This window comes from Rattus norvegicus, chromosome 1 (assembly GCF_021556685.1).
Source record: "Rattus norvegicus strain SHRSP/BbbUtx chromosome 1, alternate assembly SHRSP_T2T, whole genome shotgun sequence".
NCBI lineage: Eukaryota > Metazoa > Chordata > Mammalia > Rodentia > Muridae > Rattus > Rattus norvegicus.
The window spans coordinates 217983750-218001770 of record NC_141534.1 but is presented as its reverse complement, the minus strand read 5'-3'; the positions used below and the strand labels follow the sequence as shown (position 1 = coordinate 218001770).

General features: G+C 38.7%; 1 protein-coding gene across 1 annotated transcript in view; it reads left to right on the top strand.

Moving 5' to 3' along the window:
- Window positions 1-18021, top strand: part of Slc22a28 (solute carrier family 22, member 28) — a 70490-nt gene that overhangs the window by 16391 nt on the left and 36078 nt on the right. Inside the window, exon 5 of the mRNA NM_134379.2 lies at window positions 4535-4658. Coding sequence (NP_599206.2) covers window positions 4535-4658 — 124 coding nt within the window. The remainder of the gene's footprint in view (window positions 1-4534; window positions 4659-18021) is intronic.

Here is an 18021-nt window from a genome sequence, read left to right as displayed (position 1 = left end):
CTATGCTTCAAATACAAGGGCTCCTACATACATAAAAGAAACCTTACTAAAGCTCAAAGCACACATTGTAACTCACATGAGAATAGTAGGAGATTTCAACACCCCACTCTCATCAATAGACAGATCATGGACTCAGAAATTAAACAGAGACATAGACAGACTAACGGAAGTCATGAACCAAATGGACATAACTGATATTTATAGAACATTCTATCCTAAAACCAAAGGATATACCTTCTCACCACCTCATGGTACTTTCTCCAAAATTGACCATGTAATCAGCCACAAAACAGGCCTCAACAGATACAGAAAGAAAGAAATGAACACATGCATCCTATCAGACCACCATGGGCTAAAGCTGGTCTTCAATGACAGTAAGGAAAGAACACCCACATAAACAGGGAAGTTGAACAATGTTCTACTCAATGATAACCTGGTCAAAGAAGTAATAAAGAAAGAAATTAAAGACTTCTTAGATTTAATGAAAATGTAGGTACAACATACCCAAACTTATGGGACATAATGAAAGCTGTGCTAAGAGGAAAACTCATAGCTCTGAGTGCCTGCAGAAAGAAACAGGAGAGAGCCTATATCAGCAGCTTCACAGCCCATGTAAAAGCTCTAGAACAAAAAGAAGCAAACATACCCAGGGGGAGTAGAAGGCAGGAAATAGTCAAACTCAGAGCTGAAATCAACCAAGTAGAAACAAAAAGGACTATGCAAAGAATCAACAGAACCAAACCTGGTTCTTTGAGAATATCAACAAGATAAATAAACCCTTAGCCTAACTAACCAGAGGACACAGAGACTGTGTACAAATTAACAAAATCAGAAATGAAAAGGAAGACATAGCAACAGAATCAGAGAAAATTCAAAATATCATCAGATCCTACTACAAAAGCCTATATTCAACAAAACTTGAAAATCTGGAGGAAATGGACAATTTCCTAGACAGATACCAGGGACTCAAGTTAAATCAGGAACAGATAAACCATTTAAACAATCCCATAACTCCTAAAGAAATAGAATCAGTCATTAAAATCTCCCAACCAAAAAGAGCCCAGGTCCAGATGGGTTCAGTCCAGTATTCTATCAGACCTTCATAGAAGACCTCATACCAATACTATTCAAATTATTCCACAACATTGAAACAGATGGAGCACTACCCAATTCCTTCTATGTAGACATAATTACTCTTACACCTAAACCACACAAAGACCCATCAAATAAAGAGAATTTCAGGCCAATTTCCCTTATGAATATTGATGCAAAAGTATTCAATAAAATTTTTGCAAACCAAATCTAAGAACACATCAAAACAATAATCCATCATGATAAAGTAAGCTTCATCCCAGGGAAGCAGGGATGATTTAATTCACAGAAAACCACCAACGTATTCAACTATATAAACAAATTAAAAGATAAAAACACATGATCATTTCATTAGATACTGAGAAAGCATTTGACAAAATTCAACACCCTTTCATGATAAAAGTCCTGGAAAGAACAGGAATTCAAGGCCCATACCTAAACATAGGAAAAGTCATAAAAAGCAAACCAGTAGCTAACATTAAACTAAATGGAGAGAAACTTGAAGCAATTCCACTAAAATCAGGGACTAGACAAGGCTCTGCACTCTCTCCCTACTTATTCAATACAGTACTCAAAGTCCTGGCCAGACCAATCAGACAACAAAAGGAGATCAAAGGAATACAGATTGGAAAGGAAGAAGTCAAAATATCACTATTTGTAGTTGATATGATAGTATGTTTAATTGATCCCAAAAGTTCCAGCAGAGAACTACTAAACCTGATAAACAACTTCAGCAAAGTGGCTGGATATAAAATTAACTCAAATAAATCTGTAGGCTTACTCTACACAAAAGAGGAACAAGCTGATATAGAAATTAGGGAAATGACACCCTTCATAATAGTCCCAAATAATGTAAAGTACCTTGGTGTGACATTAACCAAGCAAGTGAAAGATCTGTATGATAAGAACTTCAAGCCTCTTAAGAGAGAAATTGAAGATCTCAGAAGATGGAAAAATCTCCCATGCTCATGGATTGGCAGGATTACTATAGTAAAAATGGCCATTTTACCATAAGTGATCTACAGGTTCAATGCAATCACCATCAAAATTCCAATCCAATTCTTCATAGAGTTAGACAGAACAATTTGGAAATTCTTCTGGAGTAACAAAAACAAAAAACAAAAAACAACAACAACAACAACAACAAAAAAAAAACAGGATAGCTAAAACTGTCCTCAAGAGTAAAAGGACTTCCAGGGCAATCACTATCCCTGAACTCAAGCAGTATAACAGAGCAATAGTGATAAAAACTGCATGGTATTGGTACAGAGACAGACAGATAGACCAATGGAATAGAATTGAAGACCCAGAAATGAACCCACACACCTATGGTCACTTGATTTTTGACAAAGAAGCCAAAACCATCCAATGGAAAAAAGATAGCATTTTCAGCGATTGGTGCTGGTTCAACTGGAGGTTAGCATGTAGAAGAATGCAGATCGATCCATTCTTATCACCCAGTACAAAGTTTAAGTCCAAGTGGATCAAGGACCCCCACATCAAACCAGATACATTCAAACTAATAGAAAAAAAAGTGGGGAAGAATCTCGAACACATGGGCACTGGAGAAAATTTCCTGAACAAAACACCAATTGCTTATGCTCTAAGATCAAGAATCAACAAATGGGTTCTCATAAAACTACAAAGCTTCTGTAAGGCAAAGGACACTGTTTTAGGACAAAATGGCAACCAACAGATTGGGAAAAGATCTTTACCAATCCTACAACTGATAGAGGGCTTACATCCAAAATAAATGAAGAACTCATGAAGTTAGTCCGCAGGGAGACAAATAACCCTATTTACAAATGGGGTTCAGAGCTAAACAAAGAATTCACACCTGAGGAATATCGAATGGCTGAGAAGCACCTAAAGAAATGCTCAACATCTTTAGTCATATGGGAAATGCAAATCTAAAGAACCCTAAGGTTCCACCTCACACCAGTCAGAATGGCTTATATCAAAAACTCTGGTGACAGCAGATGCTGGCGAGGATGTGGAGAAAGAAGAACTCTCCTCCATTGTTGGTGGAATTGCAGACTGGTACAACCATTCTGGAAATCAGTTTGGAGGTTCCTCAGAAAATTGGACATTGAACTACCCGAGGACCCAGCTATACCTCTCTTGCGCATATACCCAAAAGATGCCCCAACATAAAACAGAGACACATGCTCCACTATATTCAAAGCAGCCTTATTTATAAAAGCCAGAAGCTGGAAAGAACCCAGATGTCCTTCAACAGAGGAATGGATACAGAAAATGTGGTACATCTACACAATGGAATATTACTCAGGTATCAAAAACAATGACTTTACCAAATTCATAGGCAAATGGATGGAACTGGAAAATATCATCCTGAGTGAGGTAATCCAATCACAGTAAAACACATATGGTATGTACTCATTTATAAGTGGATATTGGCCCAACCGCTTGAATTACGTTTGATGAACAGAACACATGAAACTCGTATGGATGACCAAGATGCGAATGCTTCACTCCTTCTTTAAAAGGGGAACAAGAATACTCTTGGGAGAGAATAGGGAGGCAAAGTTTAGAACAGAGGCAGAAGAAACACCTATTCAGAGCCTGCTCCACATGTGGCCCATACATATAGAGCCACCCAATTAGACAAGCTGGATGAAGCAAAGAAGTGCAGGCCGACAGGAGCCGGATGTAGATCTCTTCTGAGAGACACAGCCAGAATACAGCAAATACATAGGTGAATGCCAGCAGCAGAGCACTGAACTGAGAACGGGATCCCCGTTGAAGGAATCAGAGAAAGGACTGTGAGAGCTGAAGGGGCTTGAGACCCCATATTACAACAATGTCAACCAACCAGAGCTTCTAGGGTCTAAAATTCTACCTGAAGAGTATACATGGTCTGACCCTGGGCTCCAACTGCAGAGGTAGCAATGAGTAGCCTAGTAAGAGCACCAGTGGAAGGGAAAGCCCTTGGTCCTGCCAAGACTGAACCCCCAATGAAAGTGATTGTTGGGGCGAGGGCAGTATTCGGGGGAGAATGGGGAAGGGAACACCCATATAGAAGGGGAGGGTGAGGGGTTAGAGGAATGTTGACCCCGAAAGGGGAAAGGAGATAACAATCTAAATGTAAATAAGAAATACCCAAGTTAAAAAAGATGGAGGGAAAAAAAAGAATGGCAGGGGGAGGGCTTATGGGAATGTTTGCATGGAAACCGGGAAAATGAATAACATTTGAAATGTAAATAAATACCCAATTTAATAACGACGCAGAAAAAAATGCAGTGAATTATGTGGTTGAATCATTCCTAACTTTTATTGAAGGTATTAGATAACAAGATATTACAGAGATTTTTATATCAGAATGTTGTATGTATTCAATTAAAGAACAAAATTTCGAAGGTTAAATTTTGTATAGAAAATAACTTCACAAGGATTGTTTCTACCTCAACATCTTCCTTGACAGGTGGCTGTCAGAGTCAGCTCGGTGGCTGATTGTGATCAACAAGCCCCAGAAGGGCTTAAAGGAACTAAAAAAAGTTGCACACATTAATGGAATGAAGAAATCTGGAGACAACATAACCATGGAGGTAAGGATAATGGATGATGGGTATGACAATACCCATCACAAATACAAGCTTCACATGTGTATGAGTTAGTGCCCAAGATACACTATGCTGTCATTAAGAACACTGCATATGTGTTTCATTCTAATGAGACTAAAAGCACTGTTTTCATTTCTTTGTTTCTTGAATCCAGTTTGTAATATTCTTTTGCATTGGATTTCATTCACAAAGTAACTGTTTTAGTGGAATGCTGGTGTTATATACTAATGTGCTACATTTAATATGTTTAGGTAATATATTTTGATAGTTTTCATTTTATTCTTTCATTAACCTCACAGTACTCTATAGCGCTTGAAAGGAACATAGAATGATAGTGAGATAAAAATGAGTCTTGCTTCTTCTCAACAAACCCCCTACTGACTGCTCTCTCTCTCTCTCTCTCTCTCTCTCTCTCTCTCTCTCTCTGTCTGTCTCTGTGTGTGTGTGTGTGTTTTATTTTTTGTGAACTAATAAGATAAATTAAGATTTCTTACAGAAATAAGTAATAAGAACCAAATTATAGGAGCATGGACAATATACAAGGGGCTGTATCGAGACTTAATATACCTCTCCCTTATCCAGAGCAATCATTAATCATCCATCCTTTCTCAAGATGATGAAATTTTACTCACTGAATTCTGGGTAGGTCTGGTGGAGATTACCACAGCTGTTGAGAGTGCAATGCCCATGCCATGCCTAGAATACAGCATTGCGTATCACCCCGTAGCTAACTCTAGACCTTATATTATCTCAGAATTCTGTTTCACATGGTCCCTGATCCTTGGAAATAGTGTTGTATACATATAGATTAGGACTTACTCATTTAACAATCATTTAATTTAATAATCACTTATTTTCTGAAGAATAGACAGTTTCAGCTTTGTAGTAGCATTCTCAAACTCTGGAAAGAAGCTTCTCTGATCAAAACTGAAAACAACATCAATATATGGGCATGAACAAAATCATTAGAAAGCACGTCAACTTACACATAATCGCCATATAGATCAATAACTGAGTTAGCTCTACTACCAGGGCCCAAGAGTCCATTGTTGAATAAAATGATGTAGAGTATTGTCTATCAGCGGCCTGCATAGTAGCTTTCAGTGAGACTAACAACCAGAGAATTAGATTCCAGCTTACTTCTAGCTTGGTGTTTATAAGTCCAACAACCAGAAATTGTAGTGTATTCAGCAACTGGCTCTTAACGTTCTATTTGGAAGTTACTTGTATATGTGCGATCACTAATAGTAATTGGAAAGTATGAAGAACTTCAATCACTGGCTGAAGATCCTTAGACGTGCCTACAGGGACTTATTTATGTTAACTTAGATTTGTGGAATGACAGAATGGTTATCTGGATTAGTAAAATTGATGAGAAATGACCACCTCAAAGGAAGCAACATTGTTCCCTGTGCTTCTGTCCTGAGGTGCATAAGAAGGGGAAGCTAGCTGAGATTAATACTCAATTTTCTCTTCTTGCATGCATACACAATGCAACTATCTGCCTTCTCAAATTATAACAAGGTAAGATTCCTACCCGAAATTACTACACAATTCATGTAGGTGCCAAAATAACCGTTTTCTTCTTTAAAGGTATTTTAGTAAGACTGTCTTACCACACCAACAGAAACACTAACTAGTAAAAAAATTGGAATTGGGTATGAGGTCTTTGGAAAGATAAAGCTCATATGCACTCTCAGTACCTTTATACTCACTGAGGGAGGAATGTAGAAATATTAGAAACTCTGTAGTTAAAAGCCCTTGAATACTATAAACAAAGATCAAGGAGCCATTCCAGTGCCTCTTGGGAAATGAGAATGCTGGACTAAGCACAGGCAGTACAAGTAGAAACCATGAATTTCCAGAGGGTACACAGACTCTATCAGCAATTACATTTGGACCCTTTAGTGTGAAATTTGGCCCAGAACCTGGCTTTAATCTTTTGAAATCCTGAGACACCAAATCAAATTTAACATGAAAATAATGACCTAATTTGTTTTGTGGAGTATATTTTATAATGGATATGTATAGTGATCATAGTATCACCACTCTTACTGCATTATTTGATCTACAGTAGAAAGACAACAAAAAAGGAGAGAGAAAGTCATAAGAATGTCCAGTTTGCCAAAGAGGAGTGATCAAACAAGTAAAGTTTGCAGCCAAGGCATTAGCTCTGCAGTGAGACATCATGCTCTACACCAGACAGAAGGAAAACAGCCATGACTGCAAAAGTCCAATCATCAAATGATCTAACCTATGAAAATCCAGAAAACTTCTTAAAGGAAGGAGCTTGAACTGAGGCCAAGGACCTCAATTCAAGGGAATCCATGTACCAGGAAAGCATTGCCCTGGAAATTGTTTTCATGGGGATTAATAAATAGAAGGCAATAGAATTGTGGTTCTAAAAGAACAGACTCCACTCTGAGTCGTCAGACATCCACTGACAGAATGTGAGTCTGTGACCACACAGTACTGGTCTTGCAAACATGAGGTGAAGATAGAGTGAGTCAGGGAGTACTGATCCAGTCTTTAGCAGCAGCAGAGGCCTTAAGTTGTGTGGCAGGGCAGGAGGCTCTGGTAGCATTCCCTCAGAGAGCATTGCATAAATCTGTGGACTTGAATACCCCTTGCTGAGCAGAGATTCCTGGAGGCTGAAGATGCTAGAACCACAGGATGTCTGTTGCAGAACACTGCACTCATGACATAAAACTGTCTTGAGAAAAAAGTTATATGCGGTCAAAACAATATAGCTAGAGAAGTAGACTACCTAATGCTTTAGAACCAGGACATTCTGTTTTGATCCACCATCTGAAAACATGAAACTTGTGCTGAGAAGTCTCATGTCAACTTGACACACATAATAGAGGTATCTGAAAAGAGGGTACCTTACTTGACAATATTGCTCCCTAAGATCTGGCTTTAAGGCAATTTCTTTTTCTTTCTATCTTTCTATCTTTCTATCTTTCTACCTATCTTTCTTTCTTTCTTTCTTTCTTTCTTTCTTTCTTTCTTTCTTTCTTTCTTCCTTCCTTCCTTCCTTCCTTCCTTCCTTTCTTCCTTCCTTTCTTTCATTTGTTTGTGTTGTTTTTATTATATTATTATGATTTTCAATTTGTATTATTTTACATATTTATATGCCAATCATTGCCCATCCCCCCTGTATCCCCCCCCCCCCAGTTCTTTATCCCATTCTTCCTCCCACTTGCCTCCGAAGGATGCTCCCATTCCACCAGACCTCCCCTTTCTAAGGCTTCAAGTTACTTCAGGATTAAGCAAATCTACCACTAAGGCCTGACAAGGCAGACTTCTGACTGGCCCTTGTTGCTCCTCAAAGGTGGGTCAGACTCCGGGAGCTCCCAGGGTCTTAGTAAGTTGACACTGCTGATGTTCCTATGTGGTTGCTCTCCCTTCAGCTTCTTCAATCTTTCCCCTAATTCAACCACAAGGACTTCCAACTTCAGGCCAGTGCCTGGGTATAAGTGTCTGCTCCTGTCTCCGTCAGCTGCTGGTAGGGCCTCTAAGAGGACAGCCATGCCAAGCTCTCATCTGTAAACAAGTCATAGCATCAGTAATTGTGTCAGGCCTTGGGGCCTTCCCATGAGATGGATCCAAGTTGGGCAGTCACTGGATCACCTTTCCTTTAGTCTCTTCTCCATTTTTGTTCTTGCAGCTCTTCTAGGCAGGAACAGTTCTGGGTCAGAATATTTGGCTGTGGATTAGTAGTACTGTCCCTCTGCTTGAGACCCTGTCTATCTACTGTAGTTGAACTCTTCCATTTCCCTCTCCCCAATGTTGGGAATTGTGACCAAGGTCACCCCACTGAGTCCTTAGAATCTCTCACATCCCATGTTTCTGGTACTTCCTAGAGTGTCTTCCTCCTCCCACCCCAATGCTGCTTATCTCAGTTTATTCTCTTAGACATCTGGCCTTCTCTCCTGTCATCCCCTCAGACGCTTTTCCCCTTTCCCCTCCCTCTTTCTCCCTCCTCCCACTCAGTTCCCTGCCTCCATTTATCTCCCTTAATTATTTCCTTCCCCCTTCAAAGTGGAATTGAAGCATTCTCACTTGGGCCTCTCTAATTGTTATATACTTCTTATGGTCTGTGGGTTGTATCCTCATTATTCTGAATGTTTTGGCTAATATCTACTTATCAGTGAGCATATAACATTTAGGTCCTTCTGGGTATGAGTTATCTCACTCAGAATGATACTTTCTAGTTCCATTCATTTGTCTGCAAAATTCATGATATCCGAAGTTTTAATAGCTAAATAGTATCCCACTGTGTAAATGAACCAAATTATCTGTATTCATTCTTCCATTGAGAGACATCTGTGCTATTACCAGCTTCTGGGTATTACAAATAAAGCTGCTGTGACCATGGTGGATCATGTGCCCTTGAGGTATGGTAGGGTATATTTTAGGTATAAGCCCAAAAAGGATATAGCTGGATCTTCAGGCAGAAGTATTTCCAATTTTCTGAGGGACCTACAAATTGATTTCCAAAGTGATTATGCCATCTTTCAATCCACCAGCAATGGAAAAATGTTCCTCTTTCCCCACAACCTTACCACCATGTGCTGTCACTTGAGCTTTTGTTCTTCGTCTTCTTGATTGTTGTGAGGTAGAATAGAAGGATCCCTTTTTATTTGCATTTCTCTGATGACTAAGGACTTTGAACATTTCTTTATATGCTTCCAAACCATTTGGGATTCTTCCATTGTGAATTCTCTGTTTAGCTCTGTACCAAATTTTCTTATTAGGGTTATTTTGTTTTTTGGAAATTGGGAATTGCTCTTTCCTTCTATGTCTGCGAAGAATTGTGATGTAATTTTGATGGGGATTGCGTTGAATCTACAGATTGCTTTTGGAAAGATGGCCTTTTTCACTATATTAATCCTGCCATTCCATGAATATGAGAGATCTTTCCATTTTCTCAGGACTTCTTTGATTTCTTTTTTTAGGGGCTTGAAATTCTTGTCATATGGATCTTTCACTTGCTTGGTAAGAGTTATACCAAGGTGTTTTATAGTATTTGTGGCTCTTGTGAAGGGTGTTGTTTCCCTGTTTTTTTTCTCAGCCTGTTTACCATTTGTGTAGAGGAAGAGTACTGATTTGTTTGAGTTAATTTTATATCCAGCCACTCTGTAAAAGATGTTTATCATCTGAAGGAGTTCTCTGGTAGAATTTTGGGGGTTGCTTATGCATACTATCATATCATCTGCACATAGTGATACTTTGAATTCTTCCTTTCCAATTTGTGTCCCCTTGATCTCCTTTTGTTGTCTAATTGCTCTAGCTAGAATTTTGAGTACTATCTTGAATATATAGGGAGAGAGTGGGAAACCCTGTCTCATCCCGGATTTTAGTGGGATTGCTTCTAATTTCTCTCCACTTAATCTGATGTTGGCTCTTGGTTTGCTATATATTGCTTTGATTATGTTTAGTTATATGTCAGCATTCTTGAATTCTCCAAGACTTTTAACAGGAGGGGTTGTTGTAGCTTGTCAAAGGCTTTTCAGGAGCTGATGAGATGACCATGTGCCTTTTTTCTTTGAGTTTGTTTATATGGTGGATTACGTTAATGGATTTTCATATATTGAACCAGCCTTACATTCCTTGGATGAAGCCTACTTGACCATGGTGGGTGGTGTCTTTGATGTGTTCTTGGATTTGTTTTGCAAGCATTTTATTGTGTATTATTTCACTGATATTCATAAGCGAGATTGGTCTGAAGTTTTCTTTCTGTGTTGGGTCTTTGTGTGGTTTAGGTATCATGGTAACTGTAGCTTCATAGAAAGAATTCAGTAGTGTTCCTCTGTTTCTGTATTTGTGACCTAGTTTGAGGAGTATTTGTATTACCTCTTTTATGAAGGCCTGGGAGAATTCTTCACTAAAACCATCTGGCTCTGGGCTGTTTTTGTTTGAGAGACTTTTTTGTTTGTTTACTATTTCTTTTCTCTTTAGGGTTATGGGACTGTTTAACTAGTTTACCTCATCATGATTTAACTTTGCTACATGGTATCCATCTATAAAAATCATGCACTTCATCTAGATTTTGCAGTTTTGTAGAGTATATGCTTTTGTAGTAGCTTCTGATGATTTTTTTAATTTCCTCAATTGCTGTTCTTATGTCTCCCTTTTCATTCCTGATTTTGTTAATTTGGATATTGTCCCTGTGCCCATAAGTTAGTTTGACTAAGGATTTATCTATCTTGTTGATTTTATCAAAGAACCACATCTTGGTTTTGTTGATCCTTTTTATCTTTATCTTTGTTTCTATCTGGTTGCTTTCAGTTACGAGTTTGACTATTTCCTGCCATCTATTCATTTTGGTGTGTTTGTTTCTTTCTATTCTAAAGCTTTCAGATGTGCTGTTAAGTTGCTTGTATTGGATCTCCCCAAGTTTTTATGAAGATACTTAGCACTATGACTTCTCCTCTTAGCACTGCTTTCATTGTGTCCCATGTATTCATTTACATTGAATTCTACCAAGTCTTTGACTTCTTTCTTTCTTTCTTCCCTGACCAAGTTATTGAGCAAAGAGTTGTTTACTTTCCATGATGAAGTGGGATTTCAGTGGAGGTGGGACTCTGTTTTTATTGGAGTCTAACTTAAGTCAGTGGTGATAAGATAGAGTGCATGGTATTATTTCCATCTTCTTGTATCTCTTGAGCCTTTCTTTTTATATTTGATTTTTTATTCAGTTTTGGAGAAGGTTCTATAAGTTGCTGAAAAAAATGTATGTTCTTTTGTTTGGGGGTGAAATGTTCTGCAGCTATCTGTTAAACACATTTGGTTCATAACCTTTGTTAGTTTCCCTGTGTCTTTGTGAAGTTTCTGTTTCAATGCCCTGTCCATTGGTGCAAGTGGAGTGTTGAAGCCTCCCACTATTATTGTATGAGGTTCAATGTGTGTCTTGAGCTTTACTAAATTTCCTTTATGAATATGGATGCCTTTGAATTTCCTGACTGAGACTTTTTCTAGGTGGATTTTTGCCTTGATAAATATGAAGGGTCGTTACCCATCTCCTTTGATAACTTTGGGTTAAAATTCTATTTATTGAATATTATAACGGCAATTCCAACTTGTTTCTTGGGACTATTTGCTTAGAAAAACTTTTTTTGACCTTTTACTCTGAGGTAGTATATATCTTTGTCACTGAGATGTATTGCTTTTTTTATTGGATAATTTCTATTTATATTTCAAATGTTTTCCCCTTTCCAGGTTTCCCATTTATAAACATCCTATCCCATCCAACCTCCCTCTTCTTCTGTGAGAGTGTTCTCCCTCCCTAATCACCCACTCCTTCCTGCCTCCCCCTGCTTACATTCCCCAACATAGAGGGGGCTGTCCGCCCTTGGTAGGACCAAGGGCTTTTCCTCTCACTGATGACCAACAAGGCCATACTCTGCTACATATGTAGCTGGAGCCATGGGTCTGTCCATGTGTACTCTTTAGATGGTGGTTTAGTCCCTGGGGGCTCTGGTTGTTTGGTATTGTTCTTATGGGGTTGCAAACCCCTTTAACTATTTCAATCCTTTCTCTAACTCCTCTAATAGGGACTCTGTTCTCAGTTCAATAGCTTGATGCTAGCTTTTCCCTTGAAATTTGTCATGCTCTGCCAGAGAATCTCAGAAGATAGCTATATCAGGCTCCTGTCAGCATGCACTTCTTGGTATCAGCAATATTATCTGGGGTTGGTGGCTGTATATACATAGGCTGAATCCCCAGGTGGGGCAGGCTCTGAATGGCCATTCCTTCAGTCTCTGCTCCAAACTGTCTCCATATCTACTACTAGAAAGAGTTTTGTTCACACTTCTAAGAAGGACTGCAGCATCCACACATTGGTCATTCTTCTTCTTGAGCTTCATGTGGTCCATCTCTTGTATTCTGTTGGTGATGCTTACATCTGTAGTTTTTGTTCTTCTCCTAAGATTTCCTACCTCCTATGTTCTGTCCTTTTGTGTTTTGTTTATTGCTTCTATTTCCATTTTTATTTCTTGGACAGTTTTATTCATTTCATTTGCTTATTTTATTGTATTTTCCTGCATTTCTTAAATGATTCCTTCCTTTCCTTTTTAAGGTCTCTGTCATCATCATAATATTGGATTTTGTCCCTCCTTCTAAGAAGGACTGAAGCATCCACAATTTGGACTTCCTTCTTCTTGAGCATCATTTGAATAGTATCTTGGGTATTCCAAGCTTTTGGGTTAATATTTACTTATCAGTGAGTGCATACCATGTGTGTTCTTTTGTGGTTGGGTTACCTCACTCAGGATAATATTTTGTAGTTCCACCATTTGCCAAAGAATTTCATTAAGTCATTGTTTTTAGTAGAGAGTATTACTCCATTGTGTAAATGTACCACATTTCCTGAAGCCATTCCTCAGTTGAAAGAAATCTAGGTTCATTCCAGCTTCTGGTTATTATAAATAAGGCTGCTTTGCACACCCCCTTCCTGCCCCACTGATATTACCCTACACTGAAGGTATAACGTTGGCAGGACAAAGGGCTTCTCCTTCCATTGGTGCCCAACAATGACTTCCTCTGCAACTTATGCAGCTGGAGCCATGGGTTAGTCCATGTATAATCTTTGGGTAATAGTTTAATCCCTGGCAGCTGTGGTTGGTAGGCATTGTTGTTCTTATAGGGTGGCAAGACCTTTCAGCTCTTTCAATCCTTTTTCTAACTCCTCTTCTCCTCTTCCATATATATATATATGTCACATATGGGGCAGGTTCTGAATGGCTGTTCCTTCAGTCTCTGCTCCAAATTTTGTCTTCATATCCCCTTCTATGCATATTTTTGTACCCCTTTTAAAAAGGAATGAAGTATCTGCAATTTGGTCATCCTTCCTGAGCTTCATGTGATCTATGGATGGTATCTTAGGTAATTCAAGTTTTCGGGCTAACATCCACTTATCAGTGAGTATATACCATGTGTGTTTTTCTGTGATTGGGTTACCTCACTCAGAATGATATTTTCTTGTTCCATCCATTTGCCTATCAATTTCATGAAGTCTTGTTTTTGATAGCTGAGTAATATTCCATTGTGTAGATGTACTACATTTTTTGGTATCCATTCCTCTGTTTAAGGGCATCTGGGATCTTTCCAACTTCTCGCTATTATAAATGAGGCTGCTATGTACATAGTGGAACATATGTCTTTGTTATATGTTGGAGTATCTTTTGGGTATATGCCCAGGAGATGTATGGCTTGGTCCTAAGGTAGTGCAATGTTCAATTTTCTGAAGAACCTCTAGACTGATTTCCAGAGTGGTTGTAACAGTTTGCAATCCCACCAACAATTGAGGAGTGTTCCTCTTTCTCCACATCCTCCCCACCAGCTGTTGTTACCTGAATTTTTTTTATCTTAGCCATTCTGATTGGTGTGAGATGGAATCTCAGGGTTGTTGTGATTTGCATTTCACTGATGACTAAGGATTTTGAGCATTTTTTAAGGTACTTCTCAGTCGTTTGTTATACCTCAGTTGAGAATTCATTGTTTAGCTCTGTACCCCAACTTAATAGGGTTATTTGACTCTATGGAGAATAACTTCTTGAGTTCTTTGTATATTTTGGATATCAGCCCTCTATCAGATGTAGGATTGGTAAAGATCTTTTCCCAATCTGTTTTTTTGCGATTTTGTCCTAACAACAGTGTTCCTTGCCTTACAGAAGCTTTGTAGTTTAAGGAGGTCCCATTTGTCGATTCTTAATTTTAGAGCAGGAGCCATTGGTGTTTTGTTCAGGAAATGTTATCCCAGTGTCCATGTCTCAAAGCTCTTCCCCACTTTTTTTACTATTAGTTTGAGTGTATCTGGTTTGATATGAAGCTCCTTGATCCACTAGGACTTAAACTTTTACAGGGCAATAAGAACTCAAAGATGCCCCAACATATAAAAAAGACATATGCTCCACTAGGTTCATAGCCACCTTATTTATAATAGCCAGAAGCTGGAAAGAACCCAGGTGCCCTTCAACAGAGGAATGGATACAGAAAATGTGGTGCATCTACACAATGGAATATTACTCAGCTATCAAAAACAATGACTTTATGAAATTCACGGGCAAATGAATGGAACTAGAAAATATCATCCTGAGTGAGGTAACCCAATCACAGAAAAACACACATGGTATATACTCATTGATAAGTGGCTATTAGTCCAAATGCTTGAATTACCCTAGATGCACAGAACACATGAAACTCAAGAAGGATGACCAAAATGTGAATGCTTCACTCCTTCCTTAAAAGGGGAACAAGAATAACCTTGGGAGGGAATAGGGAGACAAAATTTAGAAAAGAGGCAGAAGGAAACACCCATTGAGAACACCCACATGTGGCCCATACATATACAGCCACCAAACTAGATAAGATGGATGAAGCAAAGAAGTGCAGGTCGACAGGAACTGGATGTAGATCTCTCCTGAGAGAAACAGCCAGAATACAGCAAATACATAAGCGAATGCTATCATTAAACCACTGAACTGAGAATGGGACCCCCGTTGAAAGAATCAGAGAAAGGACTGAAAGAGCTTGAAGGGGCTTGAGACCCCATATGAACAACAATGCCAACCAACCAGAGCTTCCAGGGACTAAGCCACTACCCAAAGACTATACATGGACTGACCCTGGGCTCCAACCTCATAGGTAGCAATGAATAGCCTAGTAAGAGCACCAGTGGAAGGGGAAGCCCTTAGTCCTGCCCAGAATGAACCCCCAGTGAACATGATTGTTCGGGGGAGGGTGGTAATGGGGGGAGAATGGGGAGGGGAACACCCATATAGAAGTGGAGGGGTTAGGGGGATGTTGGCCCGGAAACCAGGAAAGGGAATAACAATCTAAATGTAAATAAGAAATACCCAAGTTAATAAAGATGAAAAAAAAAGAGTGAATCAATTTGGGTTCTTCTACATTCTGATCTCCAGTTGAACCAGCAACATTTGTTGAAAATGCTATCTCTTTTCCATTGGATGGTTTTAGCTCCTTTGTCAAAGATCAAGTGACCATAGGTGTGTGGGTTCATTTCTGGGTCTTCAATTCTATTCCACTGATCTACCTGCCTGTCTCTGTACCAATACCATACAGTTTTTATCACTATTGCTCTGCAAACTGCTTGAGGTCAGGGATGGTGACTTGAGGTTCTTGTCATACAGATCTTTCACTTGCTTGGTTAGAGTTACACCAAGGTATTTTATGTTATTTGGGACTATTGTAAAGGGTGTCATTTCCCTAATTTCTATCTCAGCCTGTTTATCCTTTGAGTAGAGGAAGGCTATTAATTTGTTTGAGTTAATTTTATACCCAGATACTTTGCTTAAGTTGTTTATCAGGGTTAGTAGTTCTCTGGTGGAATTTTGGGATCACTTAAGTATATTATCATATCATATGAAAATAGTGATATTTTGACTGTTTCCTTTCCAATTTGTATCCCTTTGACCTCCTTTGTTGTCTGACTGCTCTGTTTCGGGCTTCAAGTATTATATTGAATAAGTAGGGAGACAGTGCGCAGCTTTGTCTAGTCCGTTTTTAGTGGGATTGCTTCAAGTTTCTCTGCATTTAATTTAATGTTAGCTACTGGCTTCCTGTCTATTGCTTTTGCTATGCTTAGGTATGGGCCTTGAATTCCTGATCTATCCAGGTCTTTTAACATGAAGGGGTTTTGAATTTTGTCAAATGGTTTCTCAGCACCTAATGAAATGATCCTGTGGTTTTTTCCTTTGAGTTTGTTTGTATAGTGGATTGTGTTGATGAATTTCCATATATTGAACAATCTCTGCATCCCTGGGATGAAGACTATTTGATCATGATGGATGATCCTTTTGATGAGTTCTTGGATTCAGGTTGCCAAAATTTTATTGAGTATTTTTGCATCAATATTCAGAAGGGTAATGAGTCTGAAGTTCTCTTTCTTCGTTGGGTCTTTGTGTGGTTTAGGTATAAGAGTAATTGCAGCTTCATAGAAGGAATTTTGTAGTGCTCAGTCTGTTTCTATTTTGTGGAATAGGTTGGACAGTATTGGTATGAGGTCCTCCATGAAGGTCTGATAGAATTCTACACTAAACCCATCTGGTCTTGGACTCTTTTTGGATGGGAGACCTTTAATGACTGCTTCTGTTAGGAGTTATGGGGTTGTTTAGATGCTTTATCTGTTCCTGATTTAACTTTGGTACCTGGTATTTGTCTATAAAGTTGAACATTTCCTCCAGATTTTGCAGTTTTGTTGAATATAGGCTTTGTAGTAGGATCTTATGATGTTTTTTAATTTTCTAAGATTCTGTTGCTATGTCTCCCTTTTCATTTCAGATTTTGTTAATATAGATACATTCTGTGCCCTCTGGCTAATAGTTTATCTATCATCTTGAGTTTTTCAAAGAATCAGCTACTGGTTTTGCTGATTCTTTGTATAGTCCTTTTTGTTTCTACTTGGTTGCTTTCAGCCCTGAATTTGATTATTTCCTGCCTTCTAATCGTCTTGGGTGTATTTGCTTCCTTTTCTTCTAGAGCTTTTAGGTGTTCTGTCAAGTTGCTAATGTATGATCTTTTCAGTTTCATTTTGAAAGCACTCACAGCTATGAGTTTTCCTCTTAGCACTGCTTTCATTGGTCCCATAAGGTTGGGTATGTTGTGCCTTCATTTTCATTAAATTCTAAACAACCCCATAACTCCTAAGGAAATAGAAGCAGTCATTAAAGGTCTCCCAACCAAAAAGAGCCCAGGTCCAGATGGGTTCAGTGCAGAATTCTATCAGACCTTCATAGAAGACCTCATACCAATATTATCCAAAATATTCCACAAAATTGAAACAGATGGATCACTACTGAATTCCTTCTATGAAGCCACAATTACTCTTATACCTAAACCACACAAAGACCCAACAAAAAAAGAGAACTTCAGACCAATGACCCTTATGAATATCGACGCAAAAATACTCAATAAAATTCTGGCAAACCGAATTCAAGAGCACATCAAAACAATCATCCACCATGACCAAGTAGGCTTCATCCCAGGCATGCAGGGATGGTTTAATATATGGAAAACCATCAATGTGATCCATTATATAAACAAACTGAAAGAACAAAACCACATGATCATTCCATTAGATGCTGAGAAAGCATTTGACAAAATTCAACACCCCTTCATGATAAAAGTCCTGGAAAGAATAGGAATTCAAGGCCCATACCTAAACATAGTAAAAGCCATATACAGCAAACCAGTTGCTAACATTAAACTAAATGGAGAGAACCTTGAAGCAATCCCACTGAAATCAGGGACTAGACAAGGCTGCCCACTCTCTCCCTACTTATTCAATATAGTTCTTGAAGTTCTAGCCAGAGCAATCAGACAA